Here is a 22,829-nt window from a genome sequence, read left to right on the forward strand (position 1 = left end):
CCATTAATTCTGTGCATTTCTTTTTTCATTTTTAGTCCCTGGGGATAACCTGTAAGATAGGCATCTCTGGAACAATCCTTTCCACCCTACAGAGAAGGACACTGGGGATTTCAAGTTGGAGAGACTTTTCCAGGGTTGCCCAGGGCATCAGGGGGAATTGTGTTCCTCTAGCTCTGTTCATGGTCTCTCTCAGGGCCAGCTGGGGTTCAGCCCAGTGAAATGGAGCCAGATCCATTGGCAGAAGCACACAGGCCCTCAATTTCTCTGTAAATCCCAACCAAATCCACCTTTTGCCCCTCCGGTTTAGCTGTTCACCTCTGCTCACTCTTCATTTTGCTTTTCCTACTAGAATTTGTTTTGCCCTCATGTGTCCTCCCATCCCAGGGTCCTGCTCTCCAGGGCTGGATCACTCAAGACCAGCAGAGGGAAGCTGGCTTTGCCCTCTGTCCAAATTCCCTGTGATACACCCTCATTTTTCCGAGCTGAGAAGTGCATGCCTTTTAGAGAACACAGCTGGTGAGTGGGAAGAGACAGAAGTCAGAGGTCTTCTTTCCTGGGCAACCTGGAGAATGAGTCAGGATAAACAAAGTAGGTTTGGCTCAGTGGGGTTGGGATGCTAATTGCATTCACTCTGCTTTATAGCTTCCTAGTCGGCTACAGTGTGAAACTCAGTCTAGGCATGCAGTATTGTTTTATTTGGGTTTATATTTTTATTATCAGCTTTAGCTCTGTGCCAGGTGCTGCGAATGCAAAGGTTGTGATGACTTGCTCTAGGGAAGTTCATCATCCAGTAGGTGAAAAAAAAAAAAAAAAGAAGAAGAAGAAGAAGAGGAAGCCATAGATAAAAATCATTTCAAAGCCCTTTGCAACCCTGGGCAGGTAACCAGAAACCCTTGGGCACGTAATGCAACCTCTCTGAGCCTGATACTTTTGCATCTTTGCCTTGACTTTAATAATACTATCCTCTTTTAGTCCGAACAGTTGAGTGAGATGCTGTTTAAAACACATGGCTCATTATGGGGGTGCTCCACGATTCATTTCTTCAAATGAGTACTAGTGAGATCATCCTAAAGTACCAGTTCAGGATGAAGAGGGAGTTTGAATGGTGGAAACCTGTGGATTTCCTGGAGGAAGCTCTGTGCTGGGCTTTATAGTTTGAGCCCCGTCCTTTCATGACATTTTTCTTCCTTCCCATCCATCTGCCCTTGCCCCCACTGCCCCCACCCCACTGCTCCCCGCTTCCTTTATTCTTTTGTTTGGTCACTTAAATCCTCACCAGCCCCAAAGCTCTGCAAAATCCTGCCCTTCCCTCTGAATCTGGCCTCATTTTGGATTCAGATGGAGAGTCATCCATGGTCCACACTCACTTGTTCGGTTGTTTCAAAGGATCCTAGAATGTATTGCAGAAGACTCCAGAGAAAAATTCTTCAAACCTTTGCTTTTATGGATGGGGAAAGAGGCCCAGAGAGAGAACAGAGCTTGCCCAGGTCAGAAAACACCTCGGCAACAGCCAAGAAGAAGGCCCTGGGTCCACTCTGTTTCCCAGGGTTGTGTCGGTTGGATTTGCCTTCCTGGCTGTCCCGGTCTTTTTCTCCCAGGCAGTGGGTGCTCACAGCCTGCAGAGCTGTGCTCAGGAGCCTCAGGGCCCTGAAGCTCTTGCTGCTGGCACAAGCTCAGCTCTGGCTTGTTAAACGTGATCAGGAATTTTGTGTGTTTTCCTCCCAGATCCACATGAACTCCCTCTAAGGACAGGGGACCCCATAACAAGACCTACCTCAAATCGCTTCCACTTTTACTTTCACAAATGAGCAAATATTATGTAAATTCAGATTAGCCCGGGTTATGGAACAATAGGAGAGGGAGCTGGTGCAGCAGCAACCTCCTGAGGTAGGTTTGGACATGGGGAAGCTATTGGCTGTTTTATTATTTTTATCTATCTATCTATCTATCTATCTATCTATCTATCTGTTTTACTTATTTCTTGCTAGAACAGGAAGTAGGTGGAAAGAAAATGCCTGGTTGCTGGCTTCAGACACTCAGGTCCCCAAGAGTCAGGTGGTATCTGGTTATCTGTGTTCCCTCTCCTGGGAGCCAGCTTGTCAGGACTTGCAGGTGGTGGCCCTGAGGCACTCTGGTAGCCTAGGACAGTTTCATCTGCTCCTGTGAGTTCAGCTTTGGTCTTTCTCAGACTCACTGCAGTACAGATGCCAGTGGAACTCTCTCAACAAGGTGTGGCTCTGATCCACTACAGCATATCTATGCAACCCTCTTGAGAAAGTGATTGCCCCAATTTTCTATTATGAAAAACATTTTTAAAATAGTTCAAAAATTTTAACTTAAAAATTGAAAACAGAAAGAAAAAGAAAATTAACAGTATACACATCTACATATTAGTGTGTTTTTTTTTTGTTGTTGTTGTTGTTGTTGTTCTAGCTCTGTCTCTTTTCCTGAAAAAAAAAAAAAAAGTGGAAAATAAGTTGCAGACACCATGGCGTATGCCCCCTATAATAATTTGCCATACTTCTTCTAGGAATGAGGGAATGTTTAAACAATAAATAAATGGATTTAGGAAAATTAATAATGTAACAGCATATTAATAATAATTAAACTTGATAATAAGTCAACAATCATGCTTTTAAAATGCGTAAGAAAATAAACAATAATTTTATATTCTGATAATCATGTATATGTTTATTCAAATATTCTCAATCTTCTCTGAGACTATTTTATTGTTGCTTTTCCTTTGCTGGGTCCATCCCAAGGTCACAAATTGTATTTTAAAAAATTTTTCTAGGGCTGAGGTTGTGGATCAGTGGTGGAGTGTTTGCCTCACATGGGTCAGGTACTGAGTTCGATTCTCAGCACTGCATATAAATAAATGAATAAAGTAAGGTTTATCAACAACTAAAAATATATTTTAAAAAATATATTAAAAAAATATATTTTTAAAAAATATATTTAAAAAAAATCTTTCTTGTCTCTTCTGCCCTGTGCCCATCTCTCCAGTGTCATCTCCCGCCATTTCTGCACAGCTCTCCACCCTGCCCCCACCTCGATGGCTGCTCAAGTTTTCTTATTCCTTCTTATATATCATGTTCTGTCTCACCACCCCCGCCACCCCCCCCCCCCCGGCAATTCCTTTTGGCTGAAATACTCTCTTCCTTCTGTACTCCTGGCAAACTGCTTCATCTGATATTGTCCTAAATCTTAACTTCCTCCAGGAGGCTTTTAATAAAACCCCTGGATTAGATCAGATGCTGCAGTTATATGCTACCATTACCTACTGTACTCTGCCACCCCAAAGGCCTGATCATACTGCAATTTATTTTTATAGTAATTTGCTTCTTATAATTCCTGTTGAGATAGACTGTAAACCCTCTGAGGCAGGAACTGTGTCTATTTTCTTCTCTCTGCCATACCAACACTAGTCTCTAGCAGAGTTCCTCCTGAGTAGTCATCATAATTAATGTTGGTTGGATGCATAAATCTTCACTTAGATTAATTTTTGAAAATGAATAGAGGTATCAATAATTTTTCTCCCCAAACGCAGATTTGTAAGCCCAACTGCCCATTGAACACCTGCATGAGAGAACTGGTAGACTTCTCAAATATATCACATCTAGACCTGTTCTTGTGACTGTCCCTCCCACCTCCTGTCAAATCTATCCTACTGACAGTCTTTATCATCTCAGGTAATGGAAGGTGCACATTGCAGGTTGCTCAAGCCAAAAATCTTTTACTCTTCCTCGATTCCCTGTGTTCTCTCAGACCCACATCTGATCCATTAGGATATTCTAATTTTACTACCGTGAAAATACAAATCCAGAGACTCAGCAGCTCATATTCCCTCTCCCATTTCTCCCTTGTTAATCCACCACCTTTTCTCTCCTGAGCTATAGCCACAGCCTCTTGTATGGCCTCACTAACCTTGTTCCTCTCCATACCATTCTCAACAGTGAGTGATCTTTGTAAAACAAGCTTCGTTGTGTTAGTTATTTAGTTCTATGTCCTGATATGGCTCCTCCTTTATTTCAGAGTAAAAACCCAACCTCTTTTCAGTGGTCAACAATGGTCAGACCCTGGTTTCTCTCTCCTTGCTCCTCAGTCGCAAGGATCCAGGTACCAAGTATCCTGGGGTCTCCTCTGTCTAGAAAACTCACGTAGCTCTCACCCACCTCTAGGTGCCTGCTCATATGTCTCCTTCTTAATGAGAGCAACCCTGACTGTCCCATTGAAAGTTGGGTCCCCCTCTGCCAGCACTTCTAATGAGCCTTACCTTATTCCACCTTTCTATTTACCATAGGACTTATCTCTCTGTTAATTACCTACTTAAACACCTATTGTTCGTTTTAGAAAAGAAATTTCACAAGGAAAGGTCTATAAATGTTGTGTACATTAATGTATCTCAAGTGCTTAGAGTAGTATCTAATGCTTAGTACATATTTGCTGAATGCATGCATTCGTGAATGAATTAATGAAAGATTAAATGAATGAATGAATGAATGAATGGTGTTGTGGCAAAGGGGAGAGAATAAGGAGTTCAAAATTCATGTTTACCTTGAATCTCCTCTTGGTCACTGCTTTCTTCCTTTGTGACCTTGTGTAAGTCATATCATGGACGGAGCTTCAATTTCTACATTTTAAAGATGGAATAAATAAATGTCCTTACCACATAGGGCAGCCTTAAGGATTAAACCGAGGTATTTGAGATGTGCTTTGTAAACTGGAAGAAACTGTATAAATGTTAGCTTCAAAAGTGGGTGAAGGAGAACAAAAGGAGAGAAAGAAACCATGCTGAAAGAGTGACCAGCCGGGATTATACAGGCAAACTCCTGCAATTCCAGTGTAAGCAATGGAGGGGATCAGACAGGAGTAAAAATGACGGAGTCTAGAGATTCAGCTAAAAATACTTCAGGCTCCTGTAAAGCACGGATTGAGTGTGAAACATTATCAACATGTATTCACAAGGAGTCTAGGAATTGCAAGTCACCAGACTCAAATAGAGCGGAACTGGTATAGATAATTCAGAATGATTGATGGGGGGAAACTCTCCTTGTAATCCTGGGTCCGTCACAAGATGCAGCTTTGGGAGTGCGGAGAAAGGAGAGATAATGTTTATGCAGTGGTGCTTACCCCTTGAACCCCTCCCTGTGGCCAGGCCTGGGTGTGTCTTTGCTGGATTCTTCTCTTTTCAGTCTCTAGATTTTGGAAAAACTGAGATTTTGGTCTTGGGTCTTTTCTCTGCCTGTGCCTGTGTTTTGCTTATTCATTCTGTTGTCATTTGTTCTCATGGTCTTATAGAATCTGTCCTCATGATTCACATTTATATCCCCAGCTTAGACCCATCCTCTGAACTTCAGATTCCTAAACCCAACAATTTAATAATCTCCTTAGATGTGTCATGTCAGATTCTGGATTCTTGGTTTCTTCCTTCAAATGTGTTCCTCTACCAATGTTTCCATTTCAATTTAGTAACATCATCATTGACCCAGTTAGTTGAACCCCAATTCAGGAAGCATCTCAGATTCTTCCTTTCACATGCACATCAGCAAATCCTATGACTTCTACTTAGAAGACATCTCTAGTGTATCCACTCATCAGCCTCATGTGGGCCACAGCTAACTGTTGTCTGCCCAGGGCAGGGCCTGTCTGGTGGCATCCCTCCTTCCAGTTTCATCTCTGCCTCCTTTAGCCCATCTCTGCACAACAGCCAGAGTGACACTTCTGCAACCTGACTTAGGTCCTGTGACTTTTCTCCGACCTCTCCAGTGGCTTTTCATCTCATGTAGTACAAAATCTGAAGTCCTCATCATGATCCATCAGGGCCTGCTCCTTGTAGCTTCTGATCCCTCTCCTTACCTCTTGGAACTGGCCTTCTTCTCTTTTTTCACTCTGGGCTCACAACATTGGGAATTTCACATTTGATTTTCCTCTGCCCAGTACAGAATAGTTGCCTCTAAGTCTCCCTTCTCTCATAAGAGAAGCTTTTATTGCCCCAGTCTAAAATAAGCCCTCTCTACTCGGACACTTGCTATCTCCTTAGCTTGCTTTATGTTTTGCATTTTTTTAAAAATTTTTTGCAATGTCTGATGTTTTGCTGCATATGCATTGGTGTTTCTTGTTTGGTTCCCCGGCTGGCAGGTGAGTTCCCAAAGGGTGATAGTTTGCCTGTCTTTCCCACTGACTGTTTATCTCCTGCATTTATAGAACTCTGGAATACAACAGGTGCTCAAAACCACTGGTTGAATGCATGTACAGGTTGGGAGTCATGGAATCAGCTGAGCATGAGAGAGACATGGTCATTATTTCAATTTAGAGAACTTACTATATGCCAGGTCCTGAGATAGGTGCTAAGCGTATTTTGAGCAGGCTACCTGTCCCTTTCCCAGTCTCATGCAGAATGAATCATGTAGCAGGGACAGAAGGAAAGTGAAGGGGCCATCTTCATGCAGGATGTAGGGGTGATACAATCTTTGAGGATGTACAGGATGCTGTTGGTTAGCAATCATAATGGAGCAAAAGAGTTTTTCCAGGGAGGAAAGCTGCATGTGGGTAGGAGAAGCTGGAGATTACAGTGGATTTATGAACCTGATGAAGCTTTAGAACAAAACTAAACCAAATACCATGTAACTGCAAAGGGAAGAGAAGACTAGGAATCAAAACAAGGTAGAGAAGTAAGTAGTCAGGGGAGGGCACAGAAGATGCTCCTTCAGTGTTCAGATGCCTGGGCTACATTGTAAGTAATGACTCATCTCTGAAAGTTGATAGAAATGTAAGGAAAAATCAAATGTTGTTGATATCATTTATGATAGGTCCATAGAGCAGCAGTTCAGTTTGAGCAGAATGAGGACAAAGTAGTGCAGGGAGGAACTGGGATCTTGTAGTATATCCCTGAAAAAATGTTAACTGTAGATTGAAGAAGTTTTCTATTGCTTTGTGAGACAGTAGGACTCATATCTGCTTCCCAATAAGCTGGAAGTTGGCTTGAGCCAACCCACACTTGGAGAAGGTTATTTTGGCTGCAATATTTAGGAAGCATTGTAAGGCTGTCAAGGTGGAAGCAAAGGGTCCAGGGGGGCAGCATTTGTGCTTCCACGTGTCTTGGCTAAGAACCTTGCTTTACTTAATCCCATAAGACATCTCTTCTCCAGTCTGTGGACTTACTAGACTTGCCACTGATTGAAAAGAGGAAAAATGAAAGCACAAAGGTGTTAAGGATTAATTCCAAAATTCCCCACTTCTGAGGATTTAATTGCCACCTCTGCCTACGCGTGGAACAGGGTGCAGTAATAAATAGAAACAGGAAGCCACTGAAGACTCGGGCCATTTGGAATCAGAGTCTTAAGGTAACTTGCCAGACTCCAGGGGCTCAGCGTTGGCAGATAAACACTCTGATGGTGGGGAGTGCCTGAGAATACGAGTTACTTCATGCTGGAGAAGAGAGAGGAGCCATTCATAAACCTTTTGGCATTGCTTTCATCATTTAAGGATTATTTTTTGGGTAACTTATAAATTCCAGGCAAGGTACTAAGGCAATGTACTAAGACCTAAGAAAAAAATACTGCACAGTCCTGACCCCTAGAAGGAGCTGTGTCATGGAGAGGAGTGGCAATAAAATCACTACATGGTAAATCATCACTGCCATGTTCAGTGGTCTAGGGTGGCCGTTGGAGTTGGGGAAAGTGCCCTCTAGGAGTGACCTCTAGGACCAGGGCCAGAAAGTTGAGAAGCAGACTGCAAGGTGGGAATGGGGGAGCTGTTTCTCCAAAGCAGAGGAGAGCTCAGCCGTGCTTCAGTCCTGATTCTTCTGTAGAAGAGTCACCTGGGAGCTTGTTAGACAGGCAGAGGCAGAGATGTTGAGTTGCTGAAGTTTCGAGTGAGCTCCTGCCTCTATATTTTGATGTGGATTCCCACCAAATTGTGATGTGGGTGGCTGATGGACCTCACTTCCCAAATACCACAGATGGAATCAGAGTCTGACTCTTCTCAAATTGTGCTCCTTCACCCGAAGTGCAGGATGGTGGGAGGACAGACCAGGTTCTGGAAGTATCCCATCCACCAAGGATTGACTACTTATATCTCATTTGCCTATTTTGCAAAATATTTATTGAAATATTATCTTTTTGAATTTTTCCGAGCAAAATAAATGCTCTTTCTTTGGGTATACTCTTTATGCCTGTAGCCTTAGCATCTCACATAGAAATAGAATTATAGTTGATGCCACTTACCCAATTATTTGAAAAAATATATATAAATAAATGGTTCAAATATTCCAGGTGTAAACAAAAGTTGAAGGTCATTAGTCTAGTGTATCTATCCATTTTACAGATGGGAACAGTGAAACCCAGAGAGGAGTTAGAGTTATTTGTTTATGATAGTCCAGAGTATTTAGATTAAAGTAGGTGGCAGATTCATAACACTTTTGTCCACAGCCCAGTGCTGGTTCCTCTAGATCCAATTTCAGCTTTAGTAGAGGCCAAAATATCAGGAGCAACTTGCAGAACATGCAACAGGTAAGCAGGAAATATGAAGTAGCTGAAGAACAAACAATCTGTATGATCTCAAGGACTTGAGGTTCCTAATGGGTCATCAGCTTGCTAGACAGAATCTTGGATTGAAAATGTTCCCAAATCAGATCTAAAGTGTGCATAGCATAATAGAGAGAGTTAACCCTGGGTTGGGATCTTTGAGTCTGAGATTCTTCTGTAAACTGAGGATCATCATAAGTAGCTCCCAGTGTACTTGTATTCATGTGAATATCAGTGATATAAGTTCTAATGGGAAAACCCATATCAAGATCTGGAAAATCAAGCATGTTCAACATTGGAAAATAAAGATCTGCACTGGAGAGAGAGATGGAAGGGAGGGAGGAGGGGGAGAAATAGCATAGTACTTTCTTCTGGAAAATTCACTGTGAGCTTGCAGAAGCATGGCTGCTAGGAAGTTGCTTTTGTGGAATGTGACCATCTTTATACTCAAGAAGAGTAACATTTAATAGTCATGTATGGCAACACAAAGAAAGATGAACTAGTTGAAAGACCATTTGTTGGAGAAAACCATTGTGTGTTCTGTGCAAAAAAAAAAAAATGAAATTAAAATTCAGACTGTGGGGGTTGTTTTATCCTATAACTGGAAACTGACATCTCTCAGTGTGTTTTGAGGTATTGTTCTACTAACTTAGAGCTGAAAAAGAACTAAGTAGGTAATCCTTTCTGTAACTGCTGTCCATCTTGTTGGTGCTGTGTGAGGCTGATGTTCCTGTGTGTGGCCATAGCAATTAATAGTTCCCGATTGAAACATTTCCAATTCTCTTGGGCATTCTGAAGACAGTTCCTAATGTTCCATGTATATTTTCCCTTTCTGAGACTCACATCATCTCCTAGTCAGTAAGGACAGCAACAGTAACACTTTCCAATCACCTTTTAGATTCTGAATTCCTCCCCAAAGTATATCTGTCAATCAGTTATGCAAATCCAGCTTCACTATGTTCAAAGACAGGGACCTCCCTGTTTCCCAGGGCAGCCTGATCTTTTCTTCTCATTCTGACAGAAAGAGCTTGCTTTATTGAGCAGGGCTTTACCTTGCTGTCAATTATTTCTGGTCATTCTGCTTCTAGCACTTGGAGCCATATTTCCATGATAGTACAACTCCTTAGATTCTCCCAGCTGGGAAGCCTATTGGTATCTCCCATCTTCTTGTGCTCTTTGGACAGTCAAAAAGGAATGTGTTAGATGCCCACTCATGGTGTTTTCATCCTGTGTCTATGAAATCAATTGTCTTATTTAATCATCAAATCATAAAATTTCAGAAGAAACATGTTTGTTCTTAACTCCAGTGTGATCTGGATTTTTTAATCAGTTTATTCTGGTGTGTATTTAAATAATGACTTTGTTATTTGGTTTAAAGTTGTTCCAAGAAGACTGTGTGGGAAAATATTTTGTTTTCTAATTTGCTTTAGCCCGGACATTTTGAATTTTTTTTTTAAAGTGGGCAACATCTCTTTTTTGCAAAAATCAAAACAAAACAAAATAAAGAAAAATCACACAGAATATACTGACCTCTCACACATGCTCTCCTACCTTGTTCAATCTATAAGTCTTAAATCTGGCATTCTCGATTGTTTCCTTAAAATACAACATTTAACTGGGAAGGTTAATGTATTAAATCTGGATGGGCAAGTTTTTTTTTTTCTATACAGGGTAAGAATAAATACTTTGATTTTATGGGCCTCTTGGGTCTGTACCTCACTCTCTATTGCAGGTCAAATGCATCCATAGACCACACTCACCTACTCAAAGCAGAAAGACTATTTTCCAACAAATAATTATTTACAAAACAAGCACTAGAATTTATTTGGTCTGTGGGCCATAGTTTAACAACTTAGGAATTAAATAATTTTTAAATACTTTGGTGCACTCAGTTTAAATAAAGGATAGTTTTAGATCCCTATTTCCTGATATTGGCCAGAACTTTAGAGCATGTGTGGAGAATGAATTGAATAAAAATATATTTCTTAACTAATTTAAAGCAGGAACTGGGCAGTCTTTTTTTTTTTTTTTTTAAGGAAATGAAAGAGGGGTCTAGCTGAGAATATGGATGAGGTGGGAATCTGAGATGGCAGAGTGCTTTCTAATCCTAAAACATTTTACTGAGAAAGAGATATGGTAATTAAATGAGCATTACTTGCTGAGGGAAAAGGTGTTCACTTTTCTCCGTAAGAGATGTAGGATAGGAGAGGGAAATGAGCAGAGACCGGATGTACAAGACCTAGATTGCAAAATCATCTCTGCTGCTTACAGCTATGTGTCTCTGGGAAAATTCTGTCCCTTCTCAGAGTCTTCATGTTTCTGTTTGAAGATTGAAGGCACAGATGAAGACATTCTCTGTGGTCCCTTGGAGCTCTCAAATTTTGTGATCTAAAAGGGAAAATTCATATAATTGCAATGTTTAATGGGATTTATGATAATTGGAAAATAATTGCTGCTCCAAAATTTATTAATCCATATTTAGTTATGAGTCATGCTTTCACAATAGATGCTTTGGAAATAAGCAGAGAGACAAATCGAGTAAACAGAATTTTAAATATTTTATTTATATGCAGTTCATGTAATCCCTGAAGCCCATAGGCATATTAAGATCATTTAAAATATCCATTAAAAGTTATGTGCTGTACAACAAACTCCCCTTTTAGAATGCCTAGCCAAAGGATAAATAGCTAACATTTATTGAGTAGCTACTACTGCCAGATTAATTGAATTCATTATGGTTAATCCTTCCAGCAACCCTGCAAGGAAGGTACTAAGATTTCTATTGCATTGATGAAGAAGCTCAGAGACACCGAGGAATCTGCAAACATTCACTCAGCTAATGAGTGGCTTTTTGGCTGGGATTCAGAGCCAGCCTGTCCGGCTGGAAAGTTTGTGTTCATTCTCTGGTGCCACAGTGTCTTCAGGAAAGAACTTATTTTCATCCTCTTTTCAGATGCTTAGTGGAATAAGCATTTGCTTGTTTTTTTTTTTTTTTTTTTTTTTTCCTTTTTTTGTCTTCTATTTCTTAGCTGAGCTTTTCAGGGACTTCAAGGCAGTTTGGGAGACTGTTTGCATAATGACACCAGAGTGAGCAGGGGAGAGGAGACTAGGAAGATGCAGGGAAAGACTAGACAGCGAACCATAGAATGGGAATTGCAATCTCAGTTCTGGCATGGATTTACCAAAATGGACTTTTTCGTCCCAATCCCCAATTTTCTCTGCTTGTGATTGGGTGGGAACTGTTCCCATCTTTCAGGTTGAAGGGAGGAGAGATTTGTAAAAGATTAAGTTCAGGGCTTGGGATATAGCTCAGTTGGTAGAGTGCTTGCCTTGCATGCACAAATCCCTGGGTTTAATCCCCAGCACCACACACACATACACACACACAAATAAAATAAATATAACAAGATTAAGTGCACTATTACCCTCCCTCCAAAAAAAATTGTACTAATGGAATGGAACAGTGGATCAGAGTGGAAAACAATAAAACTGAGGTCCAGGTTCTGTCCCCTCTAGCCACCAATGATATTGTGACCTTGAGAAAGACCACCTCCCTCTCCAGGTCTCAGTTTCCTCATTTGTGAAATGACAGTGACAGCCTTAGGTGATCTCTTCTGAGGCCAGTTGAGATTCTATATGGCAAAGCAGGAAGCAAGCAGCATGCTCAGAGTGAAATAAAACAGGTACATTCCAACCTGCCTTCCACAGGTAAGTCCCATAACCTCCCTCGGTAACAGTGCTCCAGGAAGAATCCCACTTGCTTTTTGGAAACGGTCCATTTATAGGAAAGTTGTACCATCCTGTGTGTGTTTCTGTGTTTCTGTTTTCTTCCCAAGTTTCTACTCTGTGGGAAGCACAAAGTTCCATTCCAACACTTTTACCCTAGAGTAGGTGCTGCCATTTCTCTGAACTTTATTCCTTTACTATGAACCTTCAGAACTTTAATGGGGTTGTTCTTAAAAATAAAAATATCATTACTTAAATGAACATACTTAGAAAAATAGATTTGTGTGCAAATTGTAAGCAAAGATTATTTTATTCTCTAAAGTCAATGTCTTTGGTTATAATTAAAAATAATACCATTCATAATCATGTTTTCAGAAATAGTTCTCTCTTTTTTTTTTTAACATATTCTTTTTTTGCGGCATTTACCCTCCTGGGCTGAAATGATTCGATAGATCCACTTGGATGCTGCCGCTCCCACCTGCCCTCCCACTTATGTTCTGGGGCTGGGAGGCGGGCAGGGGATTTGGCACCAGCACCCTCTCTCGTTAAAACGCATCATTTCTACTTCACGTGTGCCCTTGGGTTCACCTTTCCCTGATCTGACGGGGATCCTGCAGGGAGACCAGGAGCAGCAGGCAAGAGAAATACCCAGGCTTCTTCTCTCAGCTCAATGATTTCATCTCCTTACTCTCCTCTGTGATTCCCCTTGTTCCTCTCTGGGAATAATTTGCTGCTAACAATAATGGAAGCAGCCCCAGAATGCTTCTCCATCACCCTGATACTCAGAGGCTTCTTCTTATTCCATTTCCAAATGATTGCTTAATGCAACCAAAGGGATAAAGCCACCCAGGAATAAACAAATGCAAACATCCCATAACTGCAATCAATCATGCTCTCAACAAACATTTATTGGGACTATAGTGTCCATAAAATATTCTAAAATGTACGCTTGGATAAAGTCAGCCTACCAGACAAGTGCGATCTAGCTTAGAACACTTTTGACCCTTGTGGAATTGCTTCACTGAAGGGCGTGTTCGAATTTGCATTTGGCTACCTTGAGCCAGTCAAACTGGGTGGAGGCTTTGTTGAGGCCATCGCTCACCAACACCAACTCCTTCCTTGTCCATGAGAAACCACTGGTGAGGTTTCTGTCTTATTAGGGTAGCCTGGAAATCTGTATTTCTGCAACCGTGTTGTACGTCAGCTACTCTGCTACCTTCTGGACTGCATAGTACTTTGGGCTCTGATTTTTCTTTGTCCTCTGAATGCAGAGAAGCCTGGAGACATTTGTAGTTCATGTCCATTGAGTTTTCAGGGTTTGTCAGAATTCATTTTTCATGTAATTTTAGCCCCAAGCTTCCTTTGTTTTTTTGTATTAATCCCTTTATTTTTTTCTGTTTTTCCTATATTTTAAAGCCTCAATTACCTAGGAAGCAAAGGAAGAAACTCAAGGTCATCCAGTGCTTCCTGGGGACCCAGGAGTGCTGAGGAGGACTCTACAATATTTCAACAATAGAAACGTCATACTCATGTCTTTCCTATGCAAATAATAAAATAATGTCATACCAAGAGCAACTCACTGCTTTTCACACCCTGGTGCAACTTTCAAAGAAGTCTTCCAACCATTATTTCATTAAACTCTTAGAACAGGACAATTTGTAGGATATAGGGTGAAATAGACCAGGAGAGAATTTCTAAACTGAGTCTATATCTTAAATCCAGTCTCACTGCTTTTACTATGTTTCACAAGAATCAAATCCCTCCTTTCCCCAAAGGTCTATCTATTGGTACCTTTAAGAAGAGCACAGCGGCTTCCTCTCCCTTCCCTCCCCACCATCCAACCCCTGTCATTCAGCTTCCCACTGGAGCTGCTCATATAATCAAAACAGCAGTAATAATATTGAAAATAGCTTTGCACTAATATTTTATTGAAGGCTGGTAATGTTCTAGGCACTATGCTTCCTGATTTAATATAATCCAAAACCCATCCCTCTAATGCAGATGCCATTTACATTTTATGGAGTGTAAGCGATGGGTGGCAGAGTCTGGTTGTAACCCAGGCTTTCCACCTCCAGAGCTAGGCTGGCGGAGACAGGGCTGAAGGTGAACTAATTGAATCAGCGTATTTCACAGGTGGAGGCACTGATGTCCTGGAGAGGCAGCACCTTCTGAAGGGTACAGAGACAGTTCTCCTTTCTGTCTCATTGTCTTTTCTCTCTCTTCAGTACAACTTGTACTCAATGTGTCTTTGAGTGAGTGTGTGTGTGTGTGGGGGGGGAGTGTACATGAGTGTGCATGCGGGTGCATGTGTGTGTACAGAATCGCAGAGGGCTGATAAAGAGGAGGAAGGAGGATTCTTGAAAGGTAATGAATGCTTAGTTCTAAAAGGAACACATTGGCCTTGCAATTTTCTCTCCAGCCTCATCTCATACCCTGCAACCTTAGCTCCAGTCATCTTGCTTCTGCTGGCCCTGTCATCACCCACTCTCAGCTTCAGCTTCCCAAGTGGAGTGGGCCTTGCTGCAGACTCCCCATGCCTTCCATCCAGGATCCTTTTTTAATCTCAGTCTAATTGGTTCACCCACCCTGCTGGGATGCTTAATTGGGCATAAGCATATTCTGCACATCTTCTGCCATCATGAGTTCTGCCTTCTCCTCCAAGGGGAATTTGCCTGCTCTGTGAGCTCAGAAGGAAACATATATTTTATGTTGTGCTCAATTCACTGAGAACTTACATGAAATTGTTCCTGGGCCATCAGAGCAGTTAGACAATATGGCAAGCAAAGCATGTTTTCTTTTCTTTTCATACTTTTTTTAAGGTCGTATGTTCCATGGAAAGGGTTCTGTGATTGGAGTCATGAGCTCCAGCCCTGCCAGTCTTTTGTTGTCTAGTCTTATGCAAATAACTTAATGTCTTTGACATTTTTTCCCCATCTGTGAACTAGGTGAGTTAGATTTGATGACTTTTATGAATAAAGTATCAGTAAAACTTTTAGAATAGCGGTTATACGACTGTTGAACCAAATCTGGCCTTCCAGTTGCTTTTGTAAGTAAAGTTTTATTAGAACAAATAAGTTTACTTAAACTTACATGTTTATATAATGAGAATGGCTGCTTGCTTCATATCGTAAGGACAGAATGGAGTGTTTGGCTGAAAAGCATGAAGTATTTACTCTTACTCTCTGGACATTATATTTACAGAATGAATTTGCCTATCCTTTTTTTTTTAATTCTAAAAATCAGTTTATGTTAGCTCGTAATCTTCTTTTGACTTTTAATGTTACTTAAAATTTAAAATTCCTCAAAAGATCTCTGCCTGTCCCACTCCATATTTCAATGTTAGATTTTTTTTTTCTCTCATCTTCTCTTTCATTCAGCTCACCCATTCTACTTATCTGATTCTGCCTTCTCATGGTTCCTCACACCAACCACATCCCTACCTGAGGACATTTGCAATTACTGTTCTTTCCTTCTAGAACATTCTTCCTCCACAAGATGGCCCCATGGTTCCTCCCTTTTTGCCTTTAAGTACCTCCTTAAATATCACCAAATCAGAAAGTATTTTTTTTTCCTGACCACATATAAAACTAGACCTTAAATTACCCCTGGGCATACTGTTTTCTCTCCTTCTTTATTTGTGTGAATAACATTTATCTTCCTCTTACATACTATGCATTGGTTTCATCTGTCCACTCTTGCCAGAATATAAGCTCCTTCAGAGCAAGACTTTCATCACTTTTGTTTGTATCCTCAGGGTCAGAAAAATATTAGGTGCTAAAATTATGAATAGATAAGTCAGCCTTTTCAGCCCACATAGTTAAATCTTCCCCAGGATAGATCTAGGTGCTTTGGAGGTCTTTTGCTAAAGTGTATTTTGGTGGAGTCGAAAGCTGTGATTATTTCAGTCTTTGCTCCAACATCCCTATACCGGTTACAGAAACATTCCTCAGAATGTTTTGGTCTGGATTGTTGGCCAATAAGAACAGGGTTTACATACTGAGATTTAATAACAGTGTCTGACACATGGTCCTTTAGCCTGTAGTCCCTGAAAATTTGTTGTTCTTGTTAGCATTTTTACCATACATGTGCTGGGTCTTAACAATATCCTTATGTATCATCTGAAAGTGGACCCTTCCCAACACAGCCGTGGGTGACTGCAACCTGGCAACAGACCCCAGGGACAAGGCACTCGGATGCCCAACCTGCACAAACTGCCCCTAGCTTTGTCTTGTCAAATCCTATGTTTCCTTCAAAATTCAATTTATTTAGGAGAATTCTAAGAAGCCATGCTTCCCACCCACCCCTTTTTTCCAGACCTTGTCAAGAACATTCCTCCTTGATCCCTCCATGATTAGAATTACCATCGCAACTGCAGAGCATAGTATGGAAACCCAGGGGAACAGCCATTTGCTTCCCTGGGCGTTGGGAACTCTGTCCAAGGTGCTGAGCTGGCAGCGCCTGGCTTGGAGCTGAAGCTTTACAATTGCAGTCCCTGTTCCTGGGCTCTCCCAGGGCCTGGCTCCATGCTCAGTGTGTCACGCGCTTCTCTCACTCTGGCTTCTCATCCACCCCGGGAGGTAGGTGCTGGGTACCCAGCACTGGCTTCTTTCCTGTTTTTTTTTTTCAGAAACTACACAGATGGCAAGCCCTGGGCCTGTAGCTGGTGAGCTTCACAAAGACTGTGAAGGCTGTTAAAAAAAAGAAAAAAAGAAGAGAGAGGGAAAAAAAAAAAGGAATTGAGTCATGGCCTTGTAATTTAGTGGGGATGGCATTATCCCTGTGTGTCCAAATTGGTTTTACTTATTTTTTATACCTTCTCTCTACATATTTACCTTAAATGTGATTTAAGGGACAGGATATTTATGATACCATTCAATTCTTAGCTCTGTCACTAACTAGCTGGGTGACCTTTAGCAAGTTACTTAAATTCTCTGTGTATTAATACTAAATAAATATTAATTCTGAGGAACATAGCCATATTCATATGAAAACGGACAAACCAAAAGTTTAATTTATACAATACTTATACATAACTATATAAATGTAGATATTTTTATGTATGCTGATATATGTGTGTGTATATATATGTATACACACACATAAAACTTTTCATTTCACGGTATATAATTTTATAAATTTCAGGAAGAAGCTGTTAAGGAAAGGTTCTTTTTCTCAGATTTATTTGGTGATTCTCACTGCCTCACATTGGCTCTTGATGGCTGACTAACAATTTACTCATTACTTGGTGTCTTAAAACAACATTATCTTACAGTTTCTGAGGATCAGAAACCCGGGTGCCTTGTCCCCGGGTCTCTTGCCACGCTGCAGTCACCATGGCTGGCTGCTTTCTGTTCAAGCACAGCTGTCATGAAGACTCAGCTCCACATGAGGTCCCAGGTCCTCAGAAGAGGCTGACTGGAAACTTCCCTGGGAGGCCCGCTCTGCAGATCTCTCCAGAGTATCTTAGAACATGTCATGAACGAGGGAGAGAGAGCCATGTTAAAGTGGTAGTGTTTTGTAACCTAATCATGAAAGCCACATTTCATCATTTTCATCTTCTGTTTATAGGAAGCCAGTTTCTGGGTCCTAGGATCATTGGGTCTGATGTCACAAGCCACCTGCCCCACCTATTAAATTCTCAACTGGCTGTCAAAGGCTCTCCCGACAGCTGCTCAGCCCACTTGTTAGATCCTGTCCCTTTTGGACCCCCTTCTCCGTATTCCTCCTCTTCTTCCATGCTCTTCTCATGACACAGTCCGTGTTCCCTCCACTCCTTGGGCTCCTACTCTTTCTTTCAGGTGTTTGGAATTTGTATAAATGCTCTGCAGACTTTGAACTTGGAGTTTACACATGACCTTCTCTCTGAAGTTTTCCCTAGAGGCCGGAGTGGTCCATGCTCTACCTCATCCTGTAGTTCTTGATTTACAATGAAATGGAAATGTTTTGTCTTCTCTGACAGACTGTGAGCTGAGGGCCATCTCCTCCCCACAGGTGCCCCTCAGGGTTTCCCAAAGTGCAGCAGACTAAGTACCTAAGATATGCAGGTACTGCGTCGCCTTATCATTTGAACCACATTAAGAATTATGGACAAGGATTTCTTATGCAGACAGCCCATGAGCTCTGCGGTTTGGAAATGTATTCTAACATTAAAGCTTCTTTCAGACTCATCTCCTGTGAGTCAGGGGTCAGTCTCCACCACTGAATTACCGGGGCATATTCCAGCCCGCTTCCCACCCTGCTCTACTTTTGCTTGCCCCGTGGCCCTTCCTTCATCTGTCTCTCCCATGCTGTGGCAGAGAAGAGAGACCTTTTCATTAAACTCTGGTTCTGTCATTTATCTAGGCTGACCTTACGGCCCTTTTGACTAGTCTGCATTTCTCAAGGGACAGAGAGTCTGTAACTCAGGCAGCCCTGTGAAGCCGGTCGCTCTGGGGGAGCCACGTCTTTGCTAGAACAGCCGACTGTTATTTAAGCAGAAGCAACCTGAACCGAGTCCCATTAAATTTGTGCTTGTCTTCAGTTTGTGGGATCTGTGTTCACTGTCTGTGCACATTTAATGATTTACATGTACCTACTTGGGAATTTGTGAGGAAATAAAGTTATAAAACAATAGTTTACATTGGATTAGCGCCTTGTAGTTTCCAAAGGTATTTTCATACCCTATCTTTCATGCAATTCTGCTCCAGTGGGAGAAAATAGATACTACTAATTCATATTTATAAAAGAAGAAATGTAGGGATGGAGAAGGGGCATGATTTGCACAATACTGCAAGACATAATTTGCAAGGAGCAGAAGAAGACTTGGATTCCCAAGTTCGGTGCTTCTCCATCTTGATCTCTATAATTAGTGAAGGAAAAACCAAAATTTCTCCACAAGAACACAGCTTCATTTCCTCCAAGAAGTAGGTGTTCAGGGAATTCATGTTAAAATTTAGTATTCAAGTGAGCTCTGGGCTCAATGTTTGATTTTTGAACTATCTCACAACAGATCTCAGGCTGCTTTGTGTCTTAGATGCTGCCCATCCTTATGCGATCCACCTGTGCCCTCATCTCCTTCCCTTCTTTTCGTCCCTCCGTTTGCTAATTTATTCATCCACTATGAATTCTTCCATGACACAGGCAGAATTCCATCTCTATAATATCATTCACAGTCTAGTGAGAGAGACAGACGAGCAACTAGACAGCAGTGGGAAAGTAGTTCTTGTGAGATGAACTAGAAATGGATAATAGTCCCCTTTCACAGGGCTACTGTGATAATTAGATATGAAATGAGACCTGCCATCCTGGTGAACTATAAAGTACCATGAAAATCATTATCACAATCATTATTATCAGATGATGCTGATGAGCCAGGTGCAGTGGCACAAGCCTGTAATCCCAGCGGCTCAGGAAGCTGAGGCAGGAGGATCATGAGTTCATTGCCAGCCTCAGCAATGGTGAGGGGCTAAGCAATTTAGTGAGACCCCGTCTCTAAGTAAGATATAAAATAGGGCTGGGCTTTTGGCTCAGTGATCAAGTGCCCCTTACTTCAATCCACAGTACCAAAAAAAAAAAAATGCTGATGATAATGATTAATGATGGTTTCTCTTTTTTTCCTCCCTTCAGTTTTCCACCCATAAGGTAGTGAAAGTGACTCCTGACTTTGTTTCCTTGATGCTCTGTGAGCAACTTGAAGGCGTGACTGTCTATCTGGTTCAGTATCCCGGTGCTGAGAGTAGTACTTGATAAATATTTGCTGACTAAAGAAGATTCAAAATTCTAGATCAAAGAGTCATTTGAGAAATGTTAGAATTATGACACTCTCACCTAAAGAGAGGCCTGGAAGGGTAGGTTGGGTGGGCTTTGGCTCGAGGGTAGAAATGGTAAATTGAGTGTTGCTCCTCTCTCCTGCGCAGGGAGTTTGCCCGTTGGAAGGTGAGGAACACAGCCATTGAGAGGAGAGATCTGGTTCGTCATCCAGTACCCCTCATGCCAGAGTTTCAAAGGAGCATCCGTCTGCTTGGCAGGAGACCCACCACTCAGCAGTTCATCGACACCATCATCAAAAAGTACGGCACTCACCTCCTCATCTCTGCCACATTGGGAGGTAGGTCAGCAGCCGCTGGGCCTTGGTCCTGTCATGCCTTTGGGTCTGGGTTGGTCGTGAGAATGGAGTGCCCTGGGGGGAAAGCCTTCTTAGCTCTGTGCTGCTGTGCATCACAGAAAGGCATGTATGGCAGAGACACCAAACTCTCTTGTTTGTTGTGGTTATACGTCAGCAGATGATTCCCTTCTATGGGAGTCTAGTCTGGGTTTACTAACTTTTGTAAAAATATTGTTTAACCTTGGAATTGTCTCAGTTTGTCAGGAATGCTTTTTTTTTTCTGATAATTATCTTCAGTCCTCTGAAATGGGGTCTGATCCGGGGAAGAAATTAAATTTCAGATGTTGTTTAGGGAATTGCCTTTGTTTATGTAAGTCCACTTTAGGGACTCATAACTGGAAGTTATCGTTTCAAAAATGGGCTATCATCTGTGTCTCGTATGGGCTTGGAATGGGTTAATAGGAAAGTAGGCTAATTGCTTTACCCAGTTCAATCTTCCCCATCCCTGTCCATCAGGTCCAATCCATCTTTGAGGGAATGAGGAAACAGAGCTGTATAAAAGGAAGGAAATTGATGCAAAAAACATGGGAAACAGTACAGACGAGGCCATTTAGATACTGACTGGCCTCGCCTGCACGCATCAGTTGGTATTATGAGTTACAATCCCTCCGGCATCTGTTTCTATCCATGGTGAATGGGTCCACTGAACTTTCACAAAACCACCTTGGTGGTACAACACTCTGCTACCTGCTCACAGAGATGATAGGATTCTTTTAGTCATGGCCCTCGCCAGGTAAAGAGATGGGTGTATTAACAGAGGAGGGGTGGTCACGGTTGTAATGTGGATCTTCTCTTTAAAGTTGGGTAGAGCACTATGAACTCGAGCCATCAGTCCAAACTTCATGGCGGAAAGTGGTGGTTTAGTTGAACAGGAGCTTGTTAGGTAAAGGAATGTGGACGCACTTTCTAGGCTGAGCATACAGCACCTGTTTGGAGGAAGGCAAGATCAGTCGTTTGATAATGTGGGTAAAAATGTTGATTAGGCAAATTCATTCATTCTTGCTGTACAGTAGACACTGTATACTGTCTGTGTTTCTCTAAACTTCAATTTAGTCATAATATTTTCATTTTATAAGTAAGGAAACCCAGAAAGAGGTATAGCAGAAAAGTGGGAAAAGCTAAGTTTTTAACTTAGGGTTATCCAGTCTCTAAGCTTACAGTATTTTTATCCACCTAATACCAATTATCTCCTTTACTAACTTGCTTACCCTCCAACCTACCCACCCACTTCAACAATGACCCAATCAGCAGATATTTGTTGCCTGTTTTTAGACATTAAATTAAATAGGACTTTGTGAAATAATTCATATAAATTCTACTTTAACATAAAGTGACAATGAGTTAATTTCTATGCAGATTGTGACATCAATCTGTACCCTTTCCTTTGAATATCTTCCACCTCCCCTTTCACGGAAAAAAAAAATCATCATTGCAACTAATTCAATTCTTCCATTAAAAGCTGTGCTCTGGTCCTAGTGCCTGGAAATCCCATGTAGCAAAGACTTTTCTTTCTCAGTGAAATATATTTTTAATTTCTCCAAGGCGAGGTGGTAAATTATTCACAGAGCCTTGTTCCTCTACTGTTTTGACAACACAACATTTTAAAATATGCAAAGCTTTGGATTGAAATCTGGTGTCGGACAGCAGGCCCTAAACGTTCCCTCGGCCCTTGCCATGGAAGAGTGGAGGGAAGGAAAAGGGTTCACTGTTGAATGAATACTGTGTGCCAAAAAGCCTGTGAGGTCCTTCTCATATCATCATTTAATTCATTTATGCATGGAAAATTACTTCTTAAGGACCTCCTTATGCAAAGGGACAGAAGGGGTGTGGGAAGTTGTAGTGAGTGAAGGGGCCAGAATTTTAATCTCTTGGGTTCCAGTTCTGGCTCTTGCTTTCACCAGCTTGGTGTTGCCTCTACCAATAATTCAGTTCTCTGAGGCTCCTTTTTTATAAGTAGTCATAAAAATATTACTTGATGTAAATTTCAAGGATTAAATATAATGATGCATTAAATGTGGTTAGCATTCTTACTATGATTGTCTTATCTGGACTAAGGAACTTGCAGATCCAGGATTAAAGCCCAGTCTTGGCACTCACTGAGTGAGTGGGAGGCATTCAGAAATTCACTTTCTTGTCTGAATATCAGTTTCCCCATCTACATATGAGGAAGTGCAGAAATGTTATTTAATTATAGGTTTTTTTCCCCCAAGAACACCATAATCATTTAGCATAAATGCCTTGATGAACTCTTTGAGGTGTCAAGTCAGTTCCTAAGGGCATCATCAAACAACGGAAGATGACTCTTAGACTGTCACATACATGACAAGTAAATGTGTGTGTTTGGCTTTTTAGAGAAAGGAAGGAAAGAGGAAAGGGGGTGGGAATGAGGAAGCGGAGCTGGTGGTGGGGTCCAACAGCTTGGACATTTTCTT

General features: G+C 41.5%; 1 protein-coding gene across 1 annotated transcript in view; it reads left to right on the forward strand.

Moving 5' to 3' along the window:
• Positions 1–22,829, forward strand: part of Brinp1 (BMP/retinoic acid inducible neural specific 1) — a 119,818-nt gene that overhangs the window by 36,327 nt on the left and 60,662 nt on the right. The window contains exon 2 of the mRNA XM_076843157.2: positions 20,150–20,340. Coding sequence (XP_076699272.1) covers positions 20,150–20,340 — 191 coding nt within the window. The remainder of the gene's footprint in view (positions 1–20,149; positions 20,341–22,829) is intronic.

This window comes from Callospermophilus lateralis, chromosome 2, assembly GCF_048772815.1.
Source record: "Callospermophilus lateralis isolate mCalLat2 chromosome 2, mCalLat2.hap1, whole genome shotgun sequence".
Lineage (NCBI taxonomy): Eukaryota > Metazoa > Chordata > Mammalia > Rodentia > Sciuridae > Callospermophilus > Callospermophilus lateralis.